Source organism: Miscanthus floridulus, chromosome 8 (genome assembly GCF_019320115.1).
Source record: "Miscanthus floridulus cultivar M001 chromosome 8, ASM1932011v1, whole genome shotgun sequence".
Taxonomy (NCBI): domain Eukaryota; kingdom Viridiplantae; phylum Streptophyta; class Magnoliopsida; order Poales; family Poaceae; genus Miscanthus; species Miscanthus floridulus.
This window is the reverse complement of record NC_089587.1, coordinates 77,543,993-77,562,889: the sequence shown is the minus strand read 5'-3', so window position 1 is coordinate 77,562,889 and position 18,897 is coordinate 77,543,993. Positions and strand designations below refer to the sequence as shown.

The window sequence follows — 18,897 nt, the reverse complement described above, 5'->3', positions numbered from 1 at the left end:
ATTTCGAACCATATACAGTGTGTTTGGATGGGTGGCCAGCCCCTAGCCTGGCTCCCTGGAGCCAATTTTGGCCTGTTTGGTTGCCTGCAATAGGGCTGGGGCTGGCCAGCCCGCCTAAAGCCTGGCTCGGGTTGAACCCCGGATTCGGCCGTTCTTGTGGAGCCTTGCTTGGGCCAGCTCGTGTGGTCGTTCCCTCTCCGCCTAGGCGTGTACCCGGTGACTTCTCCAGTTCTCCGCTGCTTCATCTCTGATTCTCTGTCCGCGGCACCATCTCCGTCCCCGTCCGGCAGGGTCGCAGCTCCGCCATCTCCATCCGCAGGGAGAGCACGGCAGGACGACGACGCAGGGCGAGCACGGCAGGACGACGACGCAGGGCCCTTCCCCACCCGCGACCCCACCCGCGACGGAGATTCGAGGACGACGCAGGTCTAGGACGACGATGCAGCCTGCGAGCACCTTCCCCACCCGCGACCCCGCCCTGCTGTGGTGCCACCGTGCTCGCCCTGCTGTTGGCCGCCGGTAGCGGTACAAGTACCAGGGCGAGCCACGGCTACTGCTCCCGACGACAGAGACGGAGGAGCACGCGCAGGCGGTGTACTATGCCGTGGGGATTGGGACCGGCAACGACAGCCAGAACGAGGCGCAGGTGGCCAAGGAAGCTCCGTGTTGTTCAGTAAATTCAGTTAACCATGGAATTCTAACGCCCGTGTTGTTCAGTACATACACTGAAAACCTGTTGCGGTTTCAGTTAGATCGAGTCCAATTATCTAGTGGTCTCACCATGTTTTCCCTGTCTACTGCAACTCAGCACGGTGGACCAGTTCAGCGGTGAGAGCAATCCGGTGACACTCGCACTTGGCGGAGAAGAGGTTAGAAGCTTCACTCCTGAAATTTTTTTCTCCACATTCTTCAGGAGTTCAGATGATTCGAGGCTTGATAGACGTCCTAATTCAGACATTAGTACTGTACTTCTAGAACTTTTGCACAATTCTGATGGTTTATACTTATACAGCTGACTTACGATTACTCTTCTGCTTTTGTTTTTTTTTGTTCAAAATTGCAGTTTGGACCACGGCGAAGTCTGTTGTCTCATGCCAAGGAGCCACTGGTGTTTGAGGTTACCAATTTGGAGAAGAGGTGACTGTATTGAAACAATTCAGACAACCAAACAAAACCTAGGGATAGCCAGGCTTAGATGGTACAGATAATCAAACAACTAGGAATTGGTTTAGTGGGAGCAGGCTAAGGCTGGCCAGGCTAGGATTGTAGCCAGGCTAGAAATTGACCGGAAAACCAAACACACCCATATAGTACTAGTAGAGGCAATTTTTTTTAGATAAAGGTCCTTATTGTGAGATAAGTGATGCACACAGGAGCTAGTAGCATGACATCATCAAGTAACAAGTAGTGGACCGGAACATGCAAGGAGCTAGTAGAACAGGCACTGCGCGAGTACGCGTGATGGCTGGTCCGGTCGGTGATCACACGAGGCGGCGGCAGATGGTGACGCCATCGTCGATGGTGAGCTGGCACACGTCCACGCGCTCGTCAGCGGCGAGCATGGCGTTGAGGTCTCGCATAACAGCCGAGGTGCGGCGGTCAAATTCCGACAGGGGCGCGTCGGGCGGCAGCGCCACCATGCCCGCCCACAGCGTGTCGTCGTACACGATGACGCCGCCGACCCGCACCAGGCGGAGCAGCTGCTCGTGGTACCGCACGTAGTTGGGCTTGTCGGCGTCGACGAAGGCGAAGTCGAAGGCGCCGTGGTTGGCCTCGTCGGCGAGCAGCGCGTCCAGGTGCTCCAGCGCGGGGCCCTCGCGGAAGTCGATCTTGTGCGCCATCCCGGCCTTCTCGATGAAGGGGCGGCCGATGTCGTAGTACTCGCGGCTCACGTCGACGGCGATCACCTTCCCGTCGTCGGGGAGAGCCAGCGCCGTGGCCAGCAGGGAGTAGCCCGTGAACACGCCGACTTCGAGGGTGCGGCGTGCGCCGGTGAGCTTGATGAGCATCTGCAGCAGCCGCGCCTCGTCCGGGGAGGACTGCATGAAAAACTGCTCGTGCTTGTCGGTGACGAGGCGCAGGTCACGCATGCAGTCCGGCTCGCGCGGTAGCACCGACGTGTCGATGACGTACTGCATACGCGTGCAGTGCATAGTGATTAGTTAAGGCGATCCACAACGAGTAGCTAGCTGTAGCTGGTTATTCTATTTTAGCAGGCTCAGGCTGTATGCATGTTACCTTGTACAGCGCCTCGCTCTTGAGAATCGTCTTGCTGGTTTCGCTGCTGGCCGCCGCCATCTCTCTGGTTCGTTCGCTTGCAGGTGGTGATACGTAGCTAGCAGCTCACAGTCACTGAGTCACAGGTGACCCCCAGCTCGAACCGGCCTTGCAAACCACGTTTTAATTTATAGTACGTAGCTGGCAGAGAAGATTCCGTTTCTTGGTTTGCAAGAAGCCCACCGTCAATCCGCCGCGTTGAATGGTTTAGATTAGTCCTTGCCCTGCTCAAGAATTCGTCGCATCGCGTCAGCCATGAATGTGGTAGTCAAGAGAGTATACGAGCAGGCACAGTGGATCGACTGACTTTGTGTGGCGGATTTTGAGAGTGAAATCACTGACGACAAATGCATGGTGGCCGGCCGGTCGTGGTCGTGGCGGCTTGCTCTCCTGGTTGGTTGGTGCGGGTGTCAAAAGATGATGCAGGAGAGATTGAGAGGGAAAGCCCTCGTGGAAAGGAAGACCAATGATCCAAGGACAGGAAGAGGATCGATTTTGCTGCGACCCGCTGTGGCATGCAGTGTCTGGATTGCCTTCTTCATCGAGACCATATTTCGATTTGTTTTTCAATGAAAGGAACGAGGCCGATATATACGTCCAACTGCTGGCTGTTAGCACAGTGTTTCGTGAGAGGCAGAAGCTGGAGCTGCAGCACCAACAGCTGCAAAAAAAAAAAAGCTGCCGAACAGTTCTTCACCATGGCATAGTTTTTCTAGCGTATACTTATGTCGACAGGGAAAAAGTGATCAAGAAGCAAATTTGTGGGCCCGAGGACGCTACGTGAAAAATAGTTTATAGCAACAAAATTTTTTAGATGCAGCTGGTATTAGAGCTGCCCCTACAATGGTGTCGGTGTTTTGAGTAAACACCAACTAGTAAATTTATATGTGTTGCGCGTTAGGCCTGGATGGTGTGCTAAAGAATACAAGGTTTATACTATTTCGGGCAGAATGTCCCTACGTCGAGTCTGCTGCTGCTTATGTTTTTAGTACCGAAAAAGGTTCGTAGTAGGGGGTGAAAGGATCAAGATGCCTAAGAGGGAGGTGAATTGGGCTAATTCTAAATTTTCTTGCAATAATTAAATCCTGCGGTTAGCCCAATTAACCCCTTTGCCTAGAAAAATGTTTCTATTAATTTAACGCACAAAGGACTTGCAACCTATGTTCCAAACTTACTCTAGCATGTCAATTCTATGAATGTAAAAACAAGTATTGAATTGCTCAAAGTAAATAGAGAGAGGAACGCGACGATGTTTTGCCGAGGTATCGGAGAGTCGTCACTCCCCACTAGTCCTCGTTGGAGCACCCGCGCAAGGGTGTAGCTCACCCTTGATCCGCGCAAGGATCAAGTGCTCTCTACGGGTTGATTCTTTGACACTCCGTCGTGGTGAATCACCCACAACCGCTCACAACTTGAGTTGGGTCACCCACAAGCTCCGTCGGGTGATCACCAAGCTTCCAATCACCACCAAGCCATCTAGGTGATGGCGATCACCAAGAGTAACAAGTATGAACTCTCACTTGACCATACGAAGCCTAATGAGAACGGTGGATGCACACTTTGCTACTCTTGATTCACTAATGAGTCTACTCTCTTGGATTCTCAAATCTCAATCACCTCACTAGGATCTTGCTCTTCTTGGCACTCACAAACGTGTTTCTCAGCTGTTGGAATGAGCAAAAGTGACTCCACACACGAGTAGAGCTTCTATTTATAACAAGGGCTGAAAAACGAACCGTTATGTGCCTTTGCGGGGTGATCAGACACTCCAGTCATGTTGACCGGACGCTCTGGTCAGTTCAACCCGCACACCAGTGTTTAAGTGTTGACCGTACGCTCGCAGCGTCCGATCATCACTGACCGGACGTGTCCGGTCGCATTTAACACTCATTGAAACCTTACTGTACTCGATCGGACGCTAAACCTCCAAGGTCCGGTCAGTACTGACCGGATGCGTCCGGTCGTAGATTTACTCTTCTGGAACCTTACTGGAGTCGACCGGACGCTGGCCCTCAGCGTCCGGTCACTCGACCACTCAGGGTCCGGTCGCGCTAGATGCAATCTCCTTGATCAAATGAACTGACCGGACCCTGCAGCCAGCGTCCGGTCCGACCGGAGCCATCGTCCGGTCAGCATTTGACCCTCCATTCACTTCCAACTCTCGAACATATGTGAATAAAGTTTTGCTCCAACGAATCTTAGGCATATGTAGGAGCTACCTAGCGCTAGTTTTGACAAGTGTGCACCACACCTAACTCACCAGACTCATCTAGGTCAAGCTACCCGTTCATACCCCCCTTAATAGTACAGTCAAAGGAAAAACAAAGTCATAAACTACTCTAAGTGTCTCTCCAACTCCAATCAACACTTAGGACTAGTTATCCTTAACCTAGTCGTTCATCCTTTAAAAACCGAAACGATTTCTATCATAGGGGCATGGCCACCTTGATTGCCCAATTGATCTCCATTACCATGACCTAACTTAATTGCCTCTGCAAAACACACGTTAGTCATAGTAATCTTGTATTGTCATTAATCACCGAAACCCAACAAGGGGCCTAAATGCTTTCAATCTCCCCTTTTTGGTGATTGATGACAATACCACCTCGAGTATGTAAAAGAGTGAGATTTAGGCCTCTTGTTGGGTTTCGGTGATTAATGACAATACAAGATTAGCCCTCATGGTTGGTCGGTGCGGGTGTCAAGAGATGATGCAGCAGAGATTGAGAGGGAAAGCCCTTGTGGAAAGGAAGACCAATGATCCAAGGACAGGAACAGGATCGATTTTGCTGCGACCCGCTGTGGCATGCAGTGTCTGGATTGCCTTCTTCATCGAGACCATATTTCGATTTGTTTTTCAATGAAAGGAACGAGGCCGATATATACGTCCAACTGCTGGCTGTTAGCACAGTGTTTCGTGAGAGGCAGAAGCTGGAGCTGCAGCACCAACAGCTGCAAAAAAAAAGCTACCGAACAGTTCTTCACCATGGCATAGTTTTTCTAGCGTATACTTATGTCGACAGGGAAAAAGTGATCAAGAAGCAAATTTGTGGGCCCGAGGACGCTACGTGAAAAATAGTTTATAGCAACAAAAATTTTTAGATGCAGCTGGTATTAGAGCTGCCCCTACAATGGTGTCGGTGTTTTGAGTAAACACCAACTAGTAAATTTATATGTGTTGCGCGTTAGGCCTGGATGGTGTGCTAAAGAATACAAGGTTTATACTGTTTCGGGCAGAATGTCCCTACGTCGAGTCTGCTGCTGCTTATGTTTTTAGTACCAAAAAAGGTTCGTAGTAGGGGGTGAAAGGATCAAGATGCCTAAGAGGAAGGTGAATTGGGCTAATTCTAAATTTTCTTGCAATAATTAAATCCTGCGGTTAGCCCAATTAACCCCTTTGCCTAGAAAAATGTTTCTATTAATTTAACGCACAAAGAACTTGCAACCTATGTTCCAAACTTACTCTAGCATGTCAATTCTATGAATGTAAAAACAAGTATTGAATTGCTCAAAGTAAATAGAGAGAGGAACGCGACGATGTTTTGCCGAGGTATCGGAGAGTCGTCACTCCTCACTAGTCCTCGTTGGAGCACCCGCGCAAGGGTGTAGCTCACCCTTGATCCGCGCAAGGATCAAGTGCTCTCTACGGGTTGATTCTTTGACACTCCATCGTGGTGAATCACCCACAACCGCTCACAACTTGAGTTGGGTCACCCACAAGCTCCGTCGGGTGATCACCAAGCTTCCAATCACCACCAAGCCATCTAGGTGATGGTGATCACCAAGAGTAACAAGTATGAACTCTCACTTGACCATACGAAGCCTAATGAGAACGGTGGATGCACACTTTGCTACTCTTGATTCACTAATGAGTCTACTCTCTTGGATTCTCAAATCTCAATCACCTCACTAGGATCTTGCTCTTCTTGGCACTCACAAACGTGGAACAGGATCGACCAATGATCCAAGGACAGGAACAGGATCTTACTCTCTTGTGGAAAGGAAGACCAATGATCCAAGGACAGGAACAGGATCGATTTTGCTGCGACCCGCTGTGGCATGCAGTGTCTGGATTGCCTTCTTCATCGAGACCCGTCTTTACTGAGTTTTTTTCTCACAACAAATTAGCCGGATGAATATTTCGATTTGTTTTTCAATGAGGCCGATATATACGTCCAACTGCTGGCTGTTAGCACAGTGTTTCGTGAGAGGCAGAAGCTGGAGCTGCAGCACCAACAGCTGCAAAAAAAGCTGCCGAACAGTTCTTCACCATGGCATAGTTTTTCTAGGATATACTTATGTCGACAGGGAAAAAGTGATCAAGAAGCAAATTTGTGGCCCCGAGGAGACGCGCAGGAAAAAGCTCGTCAGGTGCTTATGAAGAAGCTCGGCATCATGCAGGAGGAAGGAAGCTCGGCAGATGACCTGCTGCTAAGCTAGCTACTTCAGGCTATTCAGCGGACCACTCTCGGTGATCAAGGCGCGGACGGCTCTGTGTGGCCTCGACGGCGGCACTATTGCCACTTGCCAGCTGCTCCCAGGCTTAGGACCCGTGTTGGTAGTACATGGGCTACATTTTGTTATCCATGTTGAGCCCTAGCCAACAGTCACTTTCCTTCAGTAGGGTCGTCGTGGGTCTGTCTCGGCTTGTTGTTGTCCGTGAAGGTTGCCACGGTGATGGGTAGGGGCGATCTCCACTATGGTGTCTGAAAGCATCTAGGTCCCTAAGTGGATTTCGGTGATTAATGTCAATACAAGATTACTATGACTAACGTGTGTTTTGCAGAGGCAATTAAGTTAGGTCATAGTAATGGAGATCGATTGGGCAATTGAGGTTGTCATGCCCCTACGATGGAAATCGTTTCGGTTTTCAAAGGATGGACGACAAGGTTAAGGATAACTAGTTCTAAGTGTCAATTGAAGTTGGAGAGACACTTAGAGTAGTTTATGACTTTGGTTTCTCCTTTGGCCGTACTATGAAGGGGGGTATGAACGGGTAGCTTGACCTAGTTGAGTCTAGTGAGTTAGGTGTGGTGCACACTTGTTAAAACTAGCTCTAGGTAGCTCCTATGAATGCCTAAGATCCTTTGGAGCAAACTTCATTCACATATGATCGAAAGTTGGGAGTGAATGGAGGGTCAAATACTGACCGGACGCTGGCTCTGGTGCGACCGGACGCTGGCCGCAGGGTCCGGTCAGTTTATTTGACTGAGGAGAACAAGTCTGGAGTGACCGGATGCTGGAAGGTCGTGTGACCGGACGCTGAGGGCCAGCGTCCGGTTGACTCCAGTAAGGGTCCAGACTTGAGAAAGTACGACCGGACGCATCCGGTCAGTGGTGACCGGACCCTGAGTATCCAGCGTTCGGTCGTTTACAGTAAGCATCCAAGAGCGACCGGACGCGTCCGGTCGGTATTAACCGGACGCTGACAGCGTCCGGTCATCACGTGAAAACTGTTGCGCGGGTTGAACTGACCGGAGCGTCCGGTCAAAACGATCGGAGCGTCCGGTCACCCCGTAGAAGCTCATAACGGTTCGTTTTTCAGGCTGCCTTATAAATAGAAGCTCCACTAGTGAGTGGAGTGACTTTTGCTCATTCCAACAGCTGAGAAACACGTTTGTGAGTGCCAAGAAGAGCAAGGTCCTAGTGAGGTGTTTGTGATTTGAGAATCCAAGAGAGTAGCCTCACTAGCAAATCAAGAGTAGCAAAGTATGCATCCATCTTCTCATTAGGCTTCGCGTGGTCAAGTGAGAGTTTGTGCTTGTTACTCTTGGTGATCGCCATCACCTAGATGGCTTGGTGGTGATTGGGAGCTTGGTGATCACCCGGCGGAGCTTGTGGGTGACCCAACTCAAGTTGTGAGCGGCTTTGGGTGATTCGCCGCGACGGAGTGTCGAAGAATCAACCCGTAGAGAGCACTTGATCCTTGCACGGATCAAGGGGGGAGCTACACCCTTGTGCGGGTGCTCCAATGAGGACTAGTGGGGAGTGGCGACTCTCCGATACCTCGGCAAAACATCGCCGTGTTCCTTTCTCTCCCTATTTACCTTGAGCACTTACTTTGAGTATTTACTTTGAGCAATTCAATACTTGTCTTACATTCATAGAATTGCTATGCTAGAGTAAGTTTGGAACATAGGGTGCAAGTCATTTGTGCGTTGATTTGATAGAAACACTTTTCTAGGCATAAGGGGTTAATTGGGCTATCCATAGGATTTGATTATTGAAAGAAAATTTAGAATTAGCCCAATTCACCCTCCCTCTTGGGCATCTTGATCCTTTCAATTGGTATCAGAGCCTCGTGCTCATGTTTTTAAGCCTAACCGCTTAGAGCAAGATGTCTCACAGGGATGGACCTCCTCCTATCTTCGAGGGGGATGATTTTCCATATTGGAAAATTCGCATGGAGGCTTACCTAGAAGCTCTAGATGTTGGAATTCTTAGAGCCGCCTCTCAAGGATTCCCAACACCTAAGAATGCCGCACAACTTCAAGGCGATGAAGTAAACTATGAAAAATGGAATGCAAAGGCTCGCAACACCATCTTTAGAGGCCTTTGCAAAGATGTGTTCAATCGTGTAAGGAACCACAAAGATGCCCATGCACTATGGTCGGACGTTTGTGCGCTCCATGAGGGAACCAAGAGTGAGCGTGAGGAACGCTATCATCTTGTGATTAAAAAGCTAAATTCTTTTGAGTTGCTTCCCAAAGAAAGTGCTAATGAAATGTATTCTCGTTTGAATGTTCTTGTAGAGGAAGTCAATGGGCTTGGACTTACTCAAATGTCACCATCCGACGTTATGAGAAAGATCTTGAGTGTCCTCCCCATTGACAAATATGGACACATTGTGACCGTGCTACATCAAGGTGATCTTTCCGCCGCTACACCGACACAAATCTTGGGAAAGATCAATGCTCATGAGATGTACATGCACATCACACCATAAGATGGCTCATCCTCTACAAAGAAGAAAGAGAAGGACTTAGCATTCAAAGCTAGCCAAGATAAGGGCAAGGCAAGACTTGAGTATGAGAGCTCAAGTGATGAAGATGATGAAGAAAGTCTTGCTCTCATGGTGAAAAAGACCGCCAAGATGCTAAAGAAGCTAAACAAGAGTGGCATCAAGTTTGACGGCAAGAAGAAGAAGTTCTTCACTAGCTCAAGAAGAAAGCCAATCTCCGAGATGGATTGCTATAATTGTGGCGAACTTGGCCACCTAGCTCATCAATGCACAAAGCCCAAGAAAGACAAGTTCAAGAACAAGGGCAAAAAAGATGATTCAAGTGATGAAGATGAAAAGAAAAAGAACAAGCCATATAAGAAGAGAGATGACAAAAAGAGAGACTTCTACAAGAAGAAGAAGAGTGGCAAGGCCTATATTGTCGGTGATTGGCTCACGGACATTGATTCATCAAGTGGATCATCCGATGATGAGAGTGACAATGAGAAGGTGGCCGCCATTACTATTGATCTTGCATCCTCACCGTCACCATCGCCATCATCCTCTACACACCTATGCCTTATGGCCAAGGGTGAACGCAAGGTAACTAAGAGTGATGATAGTAGTGATGATGAGCAAGCTAGTGATGATGATAGTGATAGCGATGATGATTCACCCACATATGATGATCTTGTCAAAATATTAAGAAAATACACTAAGATCATTAGAAAGAGTAGAGCTACAAATGAAAAACTTGATGCTAAAAATGATTCACTCTTAGCTAAGTGTGATACATTAGAAAAGGCTAATGATGAGCTCAAAGAAACAAATGATTCTATATCATCCAAACTCAAGGAGCTCAAATCTTCTAAGAAAGAGCTTAAAGATAAACATGATAAACTTGAGTGGGTGCACAATGAGCTTATCATTAGTCACAACAAGCTAAAAGATGAATATACAACTCTAAAGATCAATTATGATACCCTTGTTATTGCACAAGAATTCTTACCAAATGAGCCACATGTTGCTACTAACCATGTTGTTAAGATTGATATAGCTACCTCATGTGATGATTTAATTGATGAGAGCATTGAGCATGGATCTAGTAGCAAAGGCAAGCAAGTGGTTGAGTGCAATGACTATGATGAGTATGTCAAGCTCAAGAGTGACCATGAAAAGCTCATGAAAGATCTTGAAGAGATGAAAAGTCACAACACCATTGTGCTAGAAACTCTTGATCATGACAAAGAGTTGATCCTTGAGAATGAGAAGCTCAAAGAAGAAAACAAGAAACTCAAGGAAGAGAAGAACAATGATATTCTCAAGGAAGAGAACAAGAAGCTCAAGATGGAGAAAGAGCATCTCAAGGTGGGATTGAGCAAGTTTGCTAGAGGCAAGCATCTCCAAAGTGAGCTACTCATGAATACCATCATGAAGATGGATAGAAGTGGCATTGGTTATATGGCAAGTGTAGAGAAGAAGAAGGCTCAAGCTCAACACCAACAATCAAAGCCAAAGCTAAAGTCAAAGAGATGTTTTGAGTGTGGACAAGAAGGCCACTTTGCTCATGAGTGTCAAACTCCACCACCACAACCCTTGCCCAAGCATGCTAGACCCTTTGCTTTCAATGCTCACTATATGCTTAGAAAAGATTCTAGTAGAAAGATGAAAGTTATGTTCTTAGGACCCCCCAACAAGAGTAGGCCTAAGAAGATTTGGGTGGCTAAGTCACTTGTTGAGAAGGTGAAGGGCCCTCAACAAGTTTGGATCCCTAAAGCTTGAATCTCTTGTGTGTAGGTGAACTATAAGACCGGTGGAAGTCATTGGGTTATTGATAGTGGTTGCACTCAACATATGACCGGTGATCCTCGTATGTTCACCTCACTAGATGAAGAGGTAGATGGACAAGAGAAAATAACATTTGGGGATAATTCAAAGGGCAAGGTTAAAGGATTAGGCAAAGTGGCAATATCAAATGATCATTCCATCTCCAATGTGCTCTATGTTGCCTCATTGAGTTTCAACTTGCTATCCATTGGGCAATTGTGTGATCTTGGCTTCCAATGCTTATTCACCGAGAAGGAGGTTGTTGTATTCAAAGTAGATAACAAACAAGTGATATTCAATGGATTTAGATACAACAATTTATATCTAGTTGACTTCACCTCCGAAGATGCAAACTTGAAGACTTGCCTATTCACCAAAACAACACTTGGGTGGCTATGGCATAGAAGACTTGCTCATGTTGGGATGAGCTCACTCAAGAAGCTTATGAAGAATGATTTGGTGAGAGGGTTGAAGGATGTGAAGTTTGAGAAGGACAAGCTTTGTAGTGCATGTCAAGCCGGCAAGCAAGTTGCAAACACTCATCCAACCAAAGCTTTCATGTCAACCACAAGAGTGCTAGAACTCCTACACATGGATTTATTTGGACCAACAACATACAAGAGTTTGGGAGGAAATCTCTATTGTCTTGTGATTGTAGATGACTATTCAAGGTATACATGGGTGTTCTTCCTTCATGACAAATCCGAAGTTGCATCTTATTTCAAGAAGTTTGCCAAGAGAGCTCAAAATGAATTTGAAGTGAAGCTCAAGAAGATAAGAAGTGACAATGGCAAAGAATTTGACAACACAAACATAGAAGCTTATTATGATGAAGTTGGAATCAAACATGAAGTCTCTGCAACCTATACTCCTCAACAAAATGGTGTAGTTGAGAGGAAGAACCAGACTTTGATCACTCTTGCAAGGACAATGCTAGATGAGTACAACACCCCTGAAGCTTTATGGGCAGAAGCAATCAACACCGCATGTTATGCATCCTACCGCCTATTTCTTCAAAAGTTCCTTGTCAAGACACCGTATGAGTTGCTCAATGGGAAGAAGCCGGACGTCTCCTTCTTTAGGGTGTTTGGTTGCAAGTGCTACATCTACAAGAAGCGGCAACACCTAGGGAAGTTTCAAAGACATTGTGATATAGGTTTTCTTGTTGGTTACTCATTGAAGTCTAAAGCATATAGAGTATTTAATCATGCCACCGGCTTGGTTGAAGAAACATATGATGTGGAATTTGATGAATCTAACGACTCCCAAGGAGCACATGAGAATCTTGATGATGTAGGTGATGAACCATTGAGGGAGGCTATGAAGAACATTCCGGTGGGAGACATCAAGCCAAAAGATGATGAAGATGATGTACAAGTCATTAACCAACCTTCTTCATCAAATGTACCACAAGATGGTGAAAAAGATGGGAGAGTAGAAAATGTAGATACTCATATCTCTCATGAGCAAATGGTGGTACAAGCACAAGATGTTAATGCTCCACAACCTCCTCCTCAAGTGGTCAATAGAAGAAACACACCTCTCCTACAAGATCATCCGCAAGATCTCATCATAGGGAGTCCATCAAAGGGTGTGATGACTCGATCTCAAAAACTTACTTCGTTTATTGCTCATCACTCTTTTGTCTCTTGCTATGAGCCTACCAAGGTAGAAGAAGCTCTTAAAGATCCGGATTGGATCAATGCCATGCATGAAGAGTTGAACAACTTCACTCGCAATGAAGTTTGGAATCTTGAAGAGCGACCAAAAGGTGCAAGAGTCATTGGAACGAAGTGGGTGTTCCGCAACAAGCAAGATGATCAAGGTGTTGTTGTGAGGAACAAGACAAGACTAGTTGCAAAGGGGTTCTCTCAAGTTGAAGGTTTGGATTTTGGAGAGACCTTTGCACCGGTTGCAAGATTAGAAGACATCCATATCCTTCTTGCATATGCATCACATCATGAAATGAAACTATATCAAATGGATGTGAAAAATGCATTTTTAAATGGCTTTATAAATGAACTAGTCTATGTTGATCAACCTCCTGGGTTTGAAGACCCTAGATATCCTAATCATGTTTATAGGTTGTCCAAGGCACTATATGGGCTTAAGCAAGCCCCAAGAGCTTGGTATGAGTGCCTTCGGGACTTCCTCATTGAGAAGGGCTTCACCATTGGGAAGGTCGACACCACACTATTCACCAAGAAGCTTGATGAGCATATCTTCATTTGTCAAGTATATGTTGATGATATCATCTTTGGATCATCAAATGAAGACTCATGCAAAGAATTTGGTGAATTGATGTCGAAGGAGTTCGAGATGTCAATGATTGGTGAGCTTACATTCTTTCTTGGTTTTCAAGTCAAGCAAATGAAAGAAGGCATCTTCATCTCTCAAGAGAAATACACAAAAGATCTTCTCAAAAGATTCAAGATGGATGAATGTAAGCCAATCAAGACACCAATGCCTACAAATGGACATCTCAACCTAGATGAGGGAGGTAACCCAGTTGGTCAAACTCTCTACCGTTCTATGATTGGTAGCTTGTTATATTTAACCGCATCTAGGCCCGACATCATGTTTAGTGTGTGTATGTGTGCTAGATTTCAAGCTAGTCCTAAGGAAACACATTTAACTGCTGTAAAAAGAATCCTTAGGTATCTTAAGCACACACCAAGCATTGGTCTTTGGTATCCCAAAGGAGCCTTATTTGAATTAATTGGCTATTCCGATTCGGATTACGCCGGATGCAAAGTTGATAGAAAGAGCACATCCAGAGGGTGCCATTTGCTTGGTAGATCACTTGTGTCTTGGTCCTACAAGAAACAAAATAGTGTGGCTTTGTCCACCGCCGAAGCGGAATACATTGCCGCGGGTGCTTGTTGTGCACAAATATTATACATGAAACAAACTTTGCTAGACTATGGAGTAGTTCTAGAGAAAGTACCTCTTTTGTGCGACAATGAGAGTGCGGTAAAACTTGCAAATAACCCGGTTCAACACTCTCGCACCAAGCATATAGATATCCGCCATCACTTTCTAAGAGATCATGTGGCTAAAAATGATATATCACTAGAAGGTGTAAGATCCGAAGATCAATTAGCTGATATCTTCACAAAACCGCTAGATGAGGCTACATTTTGTAGATTGCGGAATGAGCTCAATGTACTTGATTTTGGTAACTTCACTTAAAATCGAGCTTGTGTTGTCCCTTGCATTCATTGTAATATACAACATGTTTAATTTGTGGCAATACACATAGGGCTTGTCTAACATGGTTAAGATAACCGCTGAAAAGCGTGTGAAGAAGCTTAACATTGGATCAAACTTGACAAGCAACTAGATTTACTTACAAGCATCACATATGCATGAATGTTGTCTTTATCGTTTTGTACCATTTGCCCTCTTGTTGCCTATTTTCTTAAAAAGAATTATAGCCTAAGGCAAAATATTTTGAAAAATATGAGGGTTTGAGAGAGGTCACTCACATCAGTCCCAATTGGTGTTTATTTGGATCTTATTCAAGTTGGGACTTGATTGGGAACAGGCAGCGCGAAGGAAGTTTGAAGATTTGCTGGAAAAGGTGCACCAGACGCTGCTGTCCAGCGTCCGGTCAGTTCACAGGAGGTGAACTGCTGCCAAAGGAGTGACCGGACGCTGCGTCTGTGCGTCCGGTCAGGAAGGGTTCTGCGTCCGGTCGATCGAAGAGTGCACAAGTTGTACTGACCGGACCCTGCCTACGTCCGGTCATGGACCACCGGACACGTCCGGTCCCGATTCCAGAGGATTTGGACCTCTCTGGAATTGACCGGACGCTGGGTGGTAGCGTCCGGTTGCTACCACCGGAGCGTCCGGTCAGTGGAACTCGCGCGTTTTCAGGACTCTTTTCCGTTTCCTTCTTTGTTTTGCTTTGGATCCTCATATAACCGCGCCTCTGTGTTCCCTTTCCTTGACCTAACCTGCGCCGCCTAATCCCTGTGACCGAGCCCTAGCCAGCGCCGCCGCATCCTCGCGCCCAAGCCTGCCGCGCCGCTGAGCTACTGCCTCACCACGCCTCTATAGCACCGCGCCGGCCACCTTGCGCCCAAGCTCGCCGCGCCACCATCTAGCCAGCCTCGCCCGAGCTTTCCAGCACAACCCCGTGCCTGCTCGTCGCAGCCACCAAGCCTCCATTGCCGCCACTGCTCACCCGCACCAGTGTCATCGCGCCATCACAACTTGCAGCGCCGCCATGACTCCCCGCGCGCCACTGTGCCTCTGGTCTTCCAGGGTCATCAAGAATCGTCTTGCCCTAGTCCTACCTCCTCCATCGTTGGTAAGACCAGACTTTTCAATCTTGATCCTCTCAATGACCTAGATCGAATTGCAGTCTCTGATTCCCCATTACATTCAGGACTTTTACCCTAACCCTAGCTTGGTTCCGAGGATCCCCCGCGTGACATCTTATCTCTTCTCGGATCGCTGATCGTCAGGTAGAAAGCCATTCGATTCAATTTCGCATCTACATTGCTTTCTCTATTAGGGTTTCACATCTATTAGCAATATGATGTTTATTTGTATATCCATCTATTCTATCGTGCAGCGAGTCAGTTCTGTTGTGGTTCTTGTGGCAGTTGGCAGTCAACTCAGAGCCAAGCTCGCGAGTAAGGATCGAGGCCAAGCCTCAAAAGCGGCAGTTTGACAGTTGATCTTCATCAGCGGCAGTTCACCATCTTGTCAGCTTAGATGGCTTGCACCAAGAACGTTGGTGGTGGCCTAGGTGATGATGATCGGAGGCCCCCACCTCGCCAGCCAGCCGGATCTAAGGGCAAGTCAACTAAGCAGGTGACATCCAAGAAGCGAAAGTACCCCGATGCAGAGACAGCGAGAGCAGCAGCTGTTGCAGAGGCCGCAGAGCGTGCCGAGAGAGGTGGTGCCCGCAGCGAAGTTGTCATTGCAGATCAGCCGGTTTCACTAGCACTGAGAGCTGCAATTGAGGATGTTGAGCATTGTCACGGGAGTCCAGCTGGGACTGCCATGTTTGCAGGACGACGGGTTGCCATTGAGGAGGGTCCATCAGCTCAGCAGCAGCCACCACCAGCAGAGCCTCAGCCAGCCCAGGAGACTCAGGAGGGTCAGGAGACTAAGCCAGCACCTCAGCTACGCCGCTCGAGTCATACTAGTGCTACAGTTCCACCGAGGCCAGTTACACAGCGCAGAGGTTCACGTCCTCCGCCCAGACCTCAGGGTCCGCCTCCAGTGGTTCACCTCGACTTGAGGGCCGCCACCACTAGATAGGTTCAGTAGCTGCGATTTGTTGAGTTTGAGGTTTGGTTTCCTCCGAGGAGGGATGAGAGAGCAGCTGAGGGTTTCTACACGCCACTACAGGAGGATTTCTACAATGCTTATCTCAACAGTGGGCCAGTGTTCAGATCTCAGAGAGTCTGTCAGATAGAGTCTATTGTGGCAGCAGCTGGAGAGAGCATTCGGCCATACTTGTCATATTTGCTAGGACTGTCAGATCTGATTGGACGGACGAGGATATATGTACCATCTTGGGTCCGTCAGTTTTATGCTTCGCTCTACATCGATCCACATCACAGATTCATTCACTTTGCCTTCAAAGGCAAAGACTACAGAGTGACGAGTGGCAGAGCCAGAGAGATACTGAGGCTATAGGAGCAGCCTGTCAAGATGCATGAGGTCTGTTATGGACAGCAGGAGCCTCCCAGGCGTCCTCATGGAGGGTTGGTGCCCCCTACAGATTTAGTGCGACATTGCTTCAAGGAGCCGTTTGGAGAGGGGTCGAGCAAGAACCCTAGTGACTTGACTCCTACAGCGAGGGTACTAGAGGCCATCATCAGGAGGACACTGCTTCCCAGGTTGGGATATAGGGAGGGCCTGACTCGCTTACAGCTATGGCTTCTCAATGCCATCATGCAGCAGACAGTGTTTGATATCTAGGATCTCCTGCTTTCAGAGATGGAGGACACGATAGCTAAGGGATTCAAGGGTCATAGGCAGCTTCCCTATGCTCACTGGATCACGTTCCTCATCCACAGAGTAGTGCTTGATAAGCCCCCTGGCATGATGGATGAGTATACAGGTGCCACCACAGAGTTTCCAGCTTACAACCTATCACAGAGGATCAGGCACACCACTCCTCAGGCACCTAGATAGCCTAGCCATCGTCCCGACGTGCCAGAGTCCGCAGCTCAGTAGGATGAGATCATCAGAGAGATTGCAGCCACTGAGGAGGAGGAGCTAGAGGCACAGCAGGAGGTGAGCGAGTACAGTGACAGCTCTAATGATGACTACCGGCCTATACCTCAGATGCCTCCACGCAGACACGATGCAGAGGCCGGTAGCTCCAGTTCTGCTCCACCTGCTCCACAGACAGACCCCGCTCTCATTGCTATTCTTGAGCGGATGCAGCAGGATCAGACACGCCAGGCACAGGAGACAGCTGCCAACTTCGCACAGTTTTAGGCTCGTCAGGACAAGTTCCAGTGGCAGCAGCAGCTCCTTCAGCACCAGCAATTACTTATGCAGCAGCAGCTCATAGGATTCATGCAGCATGTAGTGACAGCCATTGGGGTCCCACTGCCACAGCCTTCGCCCCAGCTTGCACAGCCTCCTACCACTTCGACGACTCTAGCAGTACAGCCCAGTGGGCTCCAGAGTCAGGGATAGCCTCCAGCTCAGTTTGCTTCACCTCCTATACAGGTGTCCCAGTGGTTAGCCTTACCCGTGGTAGCCCCGCAGTTCACTCCATTTCAAACGGGCTTCACACCAGAGCAGTCTTCCTCGCTATTCGTGCCTGAGACGTCAGTCTCCAGGAGTCTTGGAGCATCCTTTAGCGAGTTGACCGGCATGCCTACTCCGCCTCATATGCATACCACCAGTCCATCTACAGCAGCTCCAGTCGCAGTGACTACTCAGAGGCTCCCCTCATCTGTCGCCTCGTCCGATCCTACGACAGACATACTTGCAGCTTCATAGGCAGCACCAGCCTCAGCTCAGACCCAGACCGCTTCAGCGACACTTCCTGCCACAGAGGGTCAGTCAGTTCAGAGCTCAGGGTCAGATGATGATGGTGCCTAGTTCCAGCTTGCCCCACATTCTTCAGCGCCTGGCTTGTCCGCTACAGCCCCGCCCTAGGTTTTGGTGTTTGACGCCAAAGGGGGAGAGGGTGTTCGAGTATGTAGTCTTAGGGGGAGCTAGTTATATAGTATTAGCTTATTATATACATTTGGAGTTTAATTTGTGTGATACACTATTACTTATGCATTCGTGTGTTTACTTTCATGCATACTATTATATATATGTGATAGTGCTATCTACGTGATTGTGATATTTGACATGTGTGATTTCTATTTTGCATTATCTATATGTCATATCACTTGTGTTATGCTCATTTGCTTTTGCTTCCGTGTTTATACTTCGAAGCAAATGAGCTTTGTTACTTGTACTCATGCTTAATTCATATCCTTTGAGTACACTATGTTGGCTTGGGTCATATAAGCTTGCCTAACTCTTTTGTTCTTAACAACAAAAGCTTATATGAACCAAGCCCGTCAAAAACCTCACTCCATAACATACTCGAGGTGGTATTGTCATCAATCACCAAAAAGGGGGAGATTGAAAGCATCTAGGCCCCTAAGTGGATTTCGGTGATTAATGTCAATACAAGATTACTATGACTAACGTGTGTTTTGCAAAGGCAATTAAGTTAGGTCATGGTAATGGAGATCGATTGGGCAATTGAGGTTGTCATGCCCCTACGATGGAAATCGTTTCGGTTTTCAAAGGATGGACGACAAGGTTAAGGATAACTAGTTCTAAGTGTCAATTGAAGTTGGAGAGACACTTAG

The 18,897-nt window shown here is 47.6% G+C and overlaps 1 protein-coding gene across 1 annotated transcript; it reads right to left on the bottom strand.

Moving 5' to 3' along the window:
* Positions 1 to 1,308: 1,308 nt before the first annotated feature.
* Positions 1,309 to 2,371, bottom strand: LOC136472675 (tricin synthase 1-like). The gene is made up of 2 exons (XM_066470380.1): positions 2,239 to 2,371; positions 1,309 to 2,132 (listed from the first exon to the last, which is right to left on the bottom strand). The coding sequence occupies exons 1-2, from the start codon at positions 2,296 to 2,298 to the stop codon at positions 1,482 to 1,484; spliced, it is 711 nt and encodes a 236-aa protein (XP_066326477.1). The 5' UTR covers positions 2,299 to 2,371; the 3' UTR covers positions 1,309 to 1,481.
* Positions 2,372 to 18,897: the final 16,526 nt, after the last annotated feature.